The 10,262-nt window shown below is 40.7% G+C and overlaps 1 protein-coding gene across 1 annotated transcript in view; it reads right to left on the bottom strand.

The window, feature by feature from the left end:
* Nucleotides 1–343: 343 nt before the first annotated feature.
* The window catches only part of TSPAN8 (tetraspanin 8), a 15,278-nt gene continuing 5,359 nt past the window's right edge, over nucleotides 344–10,262 (bottom strand). The window contains exons 3-8 of the mRNA XM_009887782.1: nucleotides 7,843–7,971; nucleotides 7,150–7,224; nucleotides 6,957–7,064; nucleotides 5,128–5,277; nucleotides 2,957–3,040; nucleotides 344–397 (exon numbers count right to left, since the gene is read on the bottom strand). Coding sequence (XP_009886084.1) covers nucleotides 344–397; nucleotides 2,957–3,040; nucleotides 5,128–5,277; nucleotides 6,957–7,064; nucleotides 7,150–7,224; nucleotides 7,843–7,971 — 600 coding nt within the window. The remainder of the gene's footprint in view (nucleotides 398–2,956; nucleotides 3,041–5,127; nucleotides 5,278–6,956; nucleotides 7,065–7,149; nucleotides 7,225–7,842; nucleotides 7,972–10,262) is intronic.

Raw genomic sequence — 10,262 nt, 5'->3', positions numbered from 1 at the left:
TAGGGTGACTCTGCTTCGGGTGGCGTAACACCCATGTGGACACACTGCGTGGTGAACTTGGAATCTCAACACGTCTTGAAGGCTATCTTCAGACAAAATAAACTCCTCAGAAACACAAACAAAGACGTTTATTGCAAATAAAAATTCACATTCACATCATTAAATGTTATGAAGGAGGTCATTTTGCAAATTGTGAAGCGTCCGTGTGCACGAGGGCTGCCGTTTTCATCAGAACAGCTGCCTGGGACATGCATATATTTATCTGAATGTGCCAAGCCAAATATCCCTCTATCTACAAAGGTTTTGATTTGGCTGGTGACATCGTTCTGACACTTCCACAGTTTCATTTTCTCTGGATCTGGCAGTAGAGGCTCATAGAAAACCCCAAACCAAGAATCTGGAAAACAAAGACATTTCTGGTATTACTTGGCAGTCCTGGAAATCCCAGGATACAACTGATACACAGTGGGAACATTTTGTTTGCAAATGTCTTGGATTTACATGCAGGCTAAGTCTGCTATGCAGAAGATCTTTTCCAATGTAATTCTTAAAGAACATGACTCTAGAATATAACCATTTTAATGAAATCTGCAGGTAAGACTGCAGACATGGTGGAAAACTTTCATTTGTTTAAAAGATGGATTGCCTCTGTGGATGGGGAACCCCGTAACTCTTGAGGTTTGAAATGCAGTTGTTAGCTGCAATGGAGCAGCAAACACTGAGAAGTTAAAGAAATTTGGACAAAACTTCAGTCTTTTATTTTCTAAGAAAGTTGGAGGAACTTTCTGATTCCATTGCCTATTCTAAGGGCTGTTTCCCTTTGAAATCTCTCTTCCACTGTCACTCTCTTTTGTGTAAATGTATGTGTAAAGGCATACATGTATAAACAGGCATACATCTACACACATACCCCACTGTTTTGAGTAGCAAATGATCATGCAAAAAGTATTTTATATTCATCCCTAATAGATTTGGGATAGAAACACTGAGTCCACTAAAGAAGCTGTTGCTTTAAATATAAAATTCAGTAGGGTCACCTTCTGTAGTGGGAATTACTGGGTGAAATTCCACAGCCTGTGGACAGCTGGTGAGATCAGAAGATTGGAAAACTTCCTTCCGGATTTAAAATTAACCAGTCTGTGAAGGTGTTTCACAAAAGTGGGAAGTATCCAAATGACATTTATGAAGCCATGAACACAAGGATGCTTCATTTATTTAAGGAAGAGACAGTGGAGAGTGTACAGAACACAGGGATACAGCTAAGATGAGGGGATGAACTCACAGCTGGATTAAGCTGACAGGGCTTCCCTGACATACCCCCATTTTCACTTGTGCACAAGTGAAATTAGGCCTTTCTTCTCAGTATCATTTCCACTAACAGGGTGAGCCAAAACCATTAACAGCCCACAAGTGGCATAACGCGGCAGGCAGAGGGGGGGAACGCTAGAGAAGAACACTTTTCCTTGTCCACTTTTTATCTGGGGTTTTCCAGAGCAGCGAGATGGTTAAGCATGTGGCCTTTGATCTGCAATTACTTGAGAAGTCATAATATGTCAATAGCTTTGGAAAGGCTAAATGTTTATCAAGTATAAATTTCCAGCTGACAATTTGTACCATCTGAGGCTCATATTGTTTGTTCATGTTGTTTTCTAATCCTTTTATGATTGGGAGAGGCAACCACCACAGAAAATGCCAACTGGAGAACAGGGAAGAATGATGGCCAATGAACTAAAGGCTACAACTCGTAACTGCAGTAACTAGAGCAAAGTGACTTATAACTTACCTTTGGGACACAAGATGCAATTTTACACTTCTGTTTTATTTTTAAAGGCCTTTTAATATTGGTGTATTTCACCTATTTCCCCCCCAAAGTCTACATATAGGCGAGAGACCTGACCCCCCACATATAGCACCTTAAATAACATGAAGCCTGTGCCAAACGAGAAGTTAGTGGCCTGTCCTCTCCCAGTGCTGCAGCTGCGTAACTCTTCCCAGCTTACTATTATTTTCCTGGAAATGTATTTTCGAGTTGGGGCTCTTGCCCACTCTTCTACCACGAGTAGCAATCCTCTGCCAATGATGTTAAGAAGTTTTCATTCGGAATAACAGACTGAACTCTGCACAGCAATCTTCGTCATTTCTGCTTTTGCCTCAAACATCCATTGGTGGGGGGCAGGGGAGGAGGGAAACCACAGAGGAATAGTGAAAAGAAAGAAAATGACTGAAGAAAGCAACATGATGAAACCCCCTGTTTCTTTGTCATTTTCTCCTAATCAAAGGCTATCATTCATCAAGTAGCTGACTGGATAACCTCACTGTTTTTCCTGCTTTCTTCAGAGAAAATTTTGCGTGTTATTCTTCACTGTATGATGAAGCAATTAAAATAAAAAGCTCACATACTCTGCCTTTTTTACACACAGGAATATATGGAGCGGCACAGGTGTGCACTCAGGTACATTCACGCAACATCCTGATGGCTAAATTATGCCTCAGAATAATAATTTTTTACCATAATTTCTCTGTGATTGATAAGAATATGCAGTTAAGTTTTCTTATGAGGTGATGTTTTCCTCAAGCAAAGAAGGGAAAGAGGAGGAAAGGATCAGCTATTCTGCCCCGTGTTTTCCTGGGGCTGCATATCCGCACACCCTTCTGTCCGCAGGGCTCACTGTCATGGCGCAGCCTGGCTCCAGGACTGTCAAATCTTTGCAGAAAAAGTGCCATGTGATACACTTATACAAGGCAGCAGGGTGGTCCGATACCATCTGAAGTTCGCAGCTCAGCAGCCATATACTGTTTATATGAAATAACAGTAAGATTATAGCTAAGGTGAGAGGTGGTGTTCCCTTGTCTATTAATTGAGCAAGCCAGGTGTTTTAATCCCATTCCCAGTGCATTTCTAAGTAGAACATATTGCTTCTTAGCTACTAAACATTTTAATGGTGTATACTGGTACCTCAATAACGGCCAGTCCGAAGGCAATCCCCATAATTATGAGCAGATGGTCTTTAAGGAATTCCATAATCACTTCTTTGCAAGGCTGAAAAATAAGACAAAATGAATAATTATAGGTAATCAATATTGTCCTAAGGCTATTAGGAATGCATCCTCTAAAATAACTCCTCTCTCTCTCTCTCTGTGTTAAAGAAAGGCTATTTGAATTTTCTCTGCTTTATTGGTAACAAACACAAAGAACGCAGTTATAGATAGCTTGTGCTCTGAGAAAGATATCTAGATTTTACCTTCCTAAATATGAAGATGAATTTAGTAGCTGACTATGAAAGGGTACAATTTCAAATGAAGACATAGAGCTGTAATGCCTAATGTTTGCACGATTTTCAGTTGACAAGGAAAGAAGCATTTACGCTTACTTTCACTTGGTAATCATTTGCTGTTAGGAAAGAGCCAATGCAGCAATGACCTGATTTGAAAGAAAACTTCAGTTTCCCACTAATCTGATCTTTGGATTTGAAACTTCAAAGCCTAATATTAGAACCAGGCTCAACTATCAATATTTGGATATAAAACCTAGCTTAAATATTAATTTTGACAAATGTTTGGTGGTCTCGAGCCGGGGCTGGGAGGAAGAGAGTGATCATATGTGATGTTCTAAGCAGAGCTACTCTCCTTTTTAATAAATGCATACATCTGTTCTTATAATGACTACATCTTCTCTAAGCATTGACAATACTCCTTTTGCAAACTGTAGGGAAAGCCAAGTACAGCTCAAATCCATCAAAACTACAGTACTGTTCCAACACTACAACTGCCTTCCCCCCAAATATAATGCGTAGTTATATTTCTTCACCATATTTCCTCCCTCACAATGGGTCTTCTCCTTCCAGTCCTTCTAAAAAACCAGCTTAAAGCTGACTCAGAACTGCACTGAATTTCAAATCTTTTTTCCTGGATCAGAAGAGTCGAATGTCTTTACCAGCATCTAACACCACCATGAAATCTGCGTGTTCATGTGAACGATATCTTGCACCTGCAGTAATTTCACTGATCGCTTCTCATGTGTCCTTTGAGGGTTTGCTTGAGGCCAAAAAGACATTAAAATGTGGCCAAAACAGCCTCTTTGTATACATCTTATTTCCAGATTGGGTTCTGGCATCCTCTACTTAACCAGACTGTTCCCTTACTTTAAAACAGTATTTGCTTCTGTGGGACTACACAGGGAGGAAATTAGTGTTCAGGCAGGACCTGGCTAAGGAGCTATGCATTTAGAAAAGCATACAGCCAGATTTGGACATTTGCTAAAATCTACTTTGTGCTAGGTGCAGACTGGCAAACTTTGTACCACCAGCATTCTAAAAATGCAGCTATTTTGTGCTAGTTTTCCAAATTGTTTTTGGTTTTTTTTCCATATTTTTCTTAGTATGCATGGAGTCCAAATTTCCATATAAAGAGACAGATAAATCTTGAAATTAGTTAATTGAGATCTCTGCTGTCCACCTACCAGTTTTTGAGTGTGCTCTCTTGTTGCCTGTCACCAGACATTTTTGCCTTATTATTATGTTAACTGCCACAAGCTTCTCAGAAGGCTGTAGTTGTAGGAAACTACACTCTGAGTATGCTGCCGTGAAGCCTACAACACGCAAGGTTTCTTTCCAGCAGATCCTGCAAAATGAGTGTGGGATTTTTTACTGAAGGACTATAAAACACCAAAGGTCTTGCATTCAGTGTGTTCGATTTTCAATATCCCTTAGCCCTTTGAAAGCCTCTGAGTCAACATGTCCACCACCAGAGTGAGCCTGAGTGGGAACATAACCTTCAGATGGAGGAACGAGAGCCAAAGAGTAGCTGACATGCTCTTCTTACTCTGAGGCATACCCTAACCCCAAAGCCATAATAGTTTTCCCCCACAGTAGCCATGCAGACTGCTATGGTCCCAAGGGTATTGCAGTGCACGGCTAAGATAGAGGCAGCCCAGGAAGAGGAAGCAGCAGCGTGTTTCATGTATGCACAGTAATTTCATAGCACAGGGGCAATTCTGGCTAAAGAAGAGAAGGTAAAATTTTGCCTTTTTGGAAAGATACAGAACTGCTGACTATGTCAGTCACCAAAGACAACCTTGGGTTAAAACCTCTTTTTGGAAAGAAGAGTGGAACATTATGGTTTTCTTACCGTTTTATAAACAGGTCTGCCTCCAAAAGTCATGCAGAGGTTTGATTGTTGGTCCTTTGGTTCACACTCACAGGCTTTATGGCCACCAAAATCAGTATTAAAATTTTTTCCCCAGTCTGAAGGTCCATTCAGCAAACCGCAGCACTGGTGCTGCAAAAAAAGGAGGAAATGGGGAGATGAGGAAAAAAGTGGTGATTTGCAGTTTGAGGAGAGTAGGGGAGGGAGCTGAGAGGAACAACAAAGGAGAAATTTCATTTCATCTTTTCCCATGTGAAAGTTTTACCAAATTGGTATGTCTCAAATACGCTTTACATTTCCATACCAGTTATAAGAATGGAAGTGCAGAAGAGAAGTTTAAAAAAATAAGGGGGGGGGGGAGGAAGACCAGACTTTCAGTATACAGTGTTCAAAAAACATTAATGAACTATAAAGCTAGTAATTGTCAGTGCCAGAATAGAACTGGAACATTGAACAACACTGGCTACAGTGTTTTGTGAGAATCAAGTCTTCTTTCTGCAGGTTATGCTTGCAGAAGGTAAGTAACAGCTCCAGTAACATCAACATTTCACATCTTGAAAAGCCAGGCTGAAAATGTAATGTTCAGGCACCTAAAACTCTGAAATCTAGAAAAATAACCACCTTGGATGATGGTTAGCCATTTAAATTAGAAATGGACTGAGGAGGCCAGGGCTCCATTTGGGGTTTGTGAAACCTAAACCAGGTGCAGTTTCACTTCACGTTCCACTTTATTCACTAAAGCTCAGGGGTGCAGACTTGGGTTTGAGGTCCTTCCTCTTTTAAAAAGCAGCTGGAAATGTTCATGTAATTTTGTATAAAAGCAAAGGCCGTGGGACATAATAAAGCAATCCTGGTCTATTTAAAAATTAATACAGTAATTATGGGATTTTTCATTTTGCTCACCCTTCAATCATCTCTCCAGGGAGCTGCTTATTATATCAGAAGAAATAATCTGGCTCAGAAGCAGAGGACAGGGCTGGAGGTGGAATGGGGAAGGAGAAGCGGAAGTAATATAAGCCACCCACATATTGTTTCTTGCTCCTTTTTTTTCCGCACCAGCAGCCTTTAAAAATATAGGAATTCTTTAAGCCTACCCATCAAAGTCATCACCCATTAGGGACTAAAGAAAAATAACGGCAGCACCCTGGCAATGTATAGACACAGTGGGAGGATCTGGAGTCTACACCATCAATGATACCAGTGAGATTCGACGGTATTCTTGGTGTGATACCAAGGAGGAAGCTGGCACTAAGTGTTCACCTTCTGGGGTCCTGCAGGTGGGGGAAGCCAGGATGGATACAAGTAAAGTGAAAACAAATCTCCCTTTTAGCATATTTTCTTCCCCCTTCTTACACAGTAAAGTACGGAATTTAATGAATTCATAGCAATAGGATATTCCCAATGAAATACACTCCTGAAGTTTTCCTTGTCCCTGGGGTAATCTGGATATTTCTTAGCTGGGATACAGGGAAGGAGCAATGTTCCTTCAGAAAGGAAAGCTGTAACAAAGGAGCAGGCAACCTTCTCATGAAAGAGCTTAGCTGTCAGTCTCACTTCTGCGTTGTGTGTCCTTGCTCCATTGCTCTCATAAACACTATTGCACAAAGAAATCATCACAGAAAGCCCATGTCACATCAAGGGAGCAGAAGCCCTTTGTGTAGTGTTTTCACTTGCATTTAAGTCAGACCCTTCCCCATCCCCAGGGAATGAAATTCAAATCTGCAGCAGAGTAGCCATAAAATGAAGCATAGATAAATGCTAGGGATGGAACAGATAGGAACAACCCCTGCCCTTCATTACATTTTAATTACCATTCTCTCAAACTTCTGGAACTTCTCTTGAAACACTTTAGCTTCTTCTGTAGTGTTTTGCAATGAATTCACATTCTCCAGGAGCGTCTTGTTAAGGGATGTTTCAATCTGCAAGTCCAAATATTTTATTAGTTTTTGGGGTAGAAACAAAACTCTGGGAAGACATCAATGAAAATGCAGAATAATACTGTACCTGAGATCTGTACACTGCTCCTAAAATACCTCCTGTGACCTGAAGGATCAGGATCAGAAGCAGTCCAATAAAAAACTAAGAAGAAAAAACAAAAGAGGGAGAAAACTATAGTACTTTTGACAAATATGATATAATTTCTTCTAAGTGAATGTTAAGCTTTCATGTGCTTGAATAACAATGTAGGTAGAATGAACTGAAGTTCCAGTCAGAGCTGTTCCAGTTACTCCTTCTTTGGCGATGAGAAAAGGGAGTGCTTGAGACAGACTGTGTTCAGCTGATGGTCAAAGCAAGGTGCCCATCAGACTAGTGGCATGATAGGCAGTGCATAGGTGAGGTGTTGGGCAGGAGGACAGAGAGGACGTTCTAGGAGGACCAGCAAAGGGAGCAACTGGGAATTTATGAAATTAAATGTGGTAGGTAGTGGGGGAGGACTGGTGGAGGGAATTTCAGTGATGGTTGGATGGAAAAAAAAGCTAGTGACATGCTCAGGGCTCTCTGGACCCTGTCTTCTTCTTGATGAGACCACCCATCATTTTTTCTGCATTAGCACAAGGTAAGCAATGAAAGCACATGATCATAATCAAGAATTTCATTAAATAGAAAGGCCCCATCCTCATTTGATAGTGCTTGCAAGGACCTTATCCATCAAATGTAGCTGGGGCATGTCAAAGGTAGCTAAATGTTCTTTCCTACCAACAGCAGCATGCACCGGCTCTCCTTTATGGCACCACAGCAGCCCAGAAACCCAAGGACCATAATGATGGAGCCCACGGCTATCAGCAGATCAACCCCTGCAAACAGGCTGCTGTCTATCTCCAGCTCCTGAAAAGAAGGGGAAAAAAAAATCTCAGCTACCAGAAGCTTCTCCTAAAAACATCTGTATCCCCAAAACCAAGAGAATTCTTTCATAATTGACAAACATACTGATTAGCAACCATGGAGATACACTCATCCATAAATAAAAAAACCTCTAATGCCCCCTTCTTAAACATTTTGTTGGGGTGCTCGGTAGAACCTGGCTTTTCTCAGTCTTTGTCTCTGCACAAGATGAAAGTCAACTTTACAGAGTAAATAAAGATCTCTTGTCTTTAAAGTGGCTTTCAGTCAGTTTTCAGTCGATGAATCTTTGCTTTTTACTGGAAGTAGCAAAATTGATTATCTCAAAATCTCTCCTACATTAACCAAATGTTAAAGAAACAAAACCTCTGTTTGTCATTAGAAGGCCAGGAACATATTCTGTGGCTGTTCCTGAGAGAACACTTCTCAGACTGATGCTGGATATACTAGAGAAATAGTTAGATGTATTTTCCAAAGCAATTTTCTTTTTTTTTCTTTTTAGGCATGATCTCTAATATTACCCTCAGAGATGAGGACTGTATTTTGATGTGTGGGACATTCAACTAAACAATTCGTATACCTCAATATTATTAAATATCAAATTATTCAGTTCCCACAGGACTGACTAAGGCCAAAGGCCAAAATAGAGAAAATGTTCAAAGAATATTTTCCAGCGTGGCTGGTGCCAAGATTAGCAAAAATGTCTGGAAGTTGTCACATTTATCTTCTGATGGAAATTGCAAAGGTATATAGACATGTATAATTTGAAGAATGTGTTGTTCTTTCCCTTTCCAAGTTGGACTGAACCTCCTGTTACTTATTCTTAGAAAGCTCTATTCATCTACAGCCAAATCCTTACGGTCTGTTCAATTATTACTCAGGCAAAACATACATTGGTTTTGAATGGGAACTTTGCCTGCCTTGAGGCAGAAATGTGAGAAAATGCTTTCAGTTTTGGTCCCTCATCTCAGTTTACAGTTTTGGGGTACTACTAAGCGTCACTTCAGGAAACCAGTTTGGGACACACTTAAGTATGCTTTTCTGAATAGGAAATCGATCAGAAAATAAGAAAGGATAATAGTGACCATGGTTTTTCCAGCTCCCGTGAACCATCTGAGCCATCATACTAGAGATGGTCAACCAGCAAGTATGGCAATTTTAGCTTGCTGTAAAATGTTGATTGAGGAGTGGCAGTTGTCATTCTTCCTCTTCCACAGCAGAGAATGGCAGAGCTCTCCCCGATGACCTAATTTACCCCATGACATGACATCATTATGAACTGAGTTCTGTTACATCCATCCTCTGCCAGACATGAGACATCTGGGACTGGCTAAGGGCAACGGTGTCATCAGCCAAATGGCAGGAAATATATAAAGCTATCTTCTTATCTCCACCATATTTTTATTTCCAGATAGGAAAATACTGACTCAAAAATTATTGTTCTTAATTGACGGACTGCAGTAGGGCAGCAGAGGAATGATCCGAAGATTTACAACTTAATCTATAATAAAGGCTCAATCTGAAAGCTGAAAAAAAAACCGCTGCTGTGTCACACCTAGCCATTTTTTCACTTCTATGGCCAGAAAGCCTTTTTGGAAATAGAAGTATGAAAATTAAATTTTCAAAGTCATTTACATTGCTATAACCCAAACTCACAAGAAGCAATACAATGCTTAAAACTTACAGTCAGCTTGTTCTTCCTGTTGGTGTAACAAAGCACCAACACACAAAGATTGCAGAGTGCCTTTCAGAGAAGTGTCTACGAGCTGTGAAATCAGCTTGAATCACGGCTGGCGGAAAACATGCTGTGAGTCAGGGCCAGGGCCACGGGGACCACACTTGGCAAAAGGTTGGCAGGGCCCACAGGGCCAAAGGACCTTTGCACCAAAAGGACCAGCCTCTGCTGCCTGTCTGCAAGATCAAGAGCTCCTCAAAATGGTATTTTCCCTAGCTTTGCAGAAAAGGAAATTCATAAAGTCTGAAGTAATTTAATAACGCAGATAAAATCCAGGAGGGCAACTCAGGGGCTTTCTTCTCCCCCCTCCAGGAGGGCTGTTGGGACATTTTAATCCTAAGTAAAGATTTTTGGGTCTCTCAAACTCTTTCTATATAAATATGAGGGGAAAAGGATAAAGTGCTTTTAAGGAGCCACTGAAAATCGAAGGGAAAAATCCTTGCTCATTTTCAAAGTTGCAGTTACTGGGGAAACAAGAATTGTGTTATTGAAGATAGCGAGAAAGGTACAAATATTCCCTACAAACACATGGAAGTAACCC

The sequence above is a fragment of the Charadrius vociferus genome, unplaced genomic scaffold (genome assembly GCF_000708025.1).
Source record: "Charadrius vociferus isolate BGI_N301 unplaced genomic scaffold, ASM70802v2 scaffold125, whole genome shotgun sequence".
NCBI lineage: Eukaryota > Metazoa > Chordata > Aves > Charadriiformes > Charadriidae > Charadrius > Charadrius vociferus.
The sequence above is the reverse complement of the archived record's forward strand: the minus strand, read 5'-3'. Positions and strand labels throughout refer to the sequence as shown.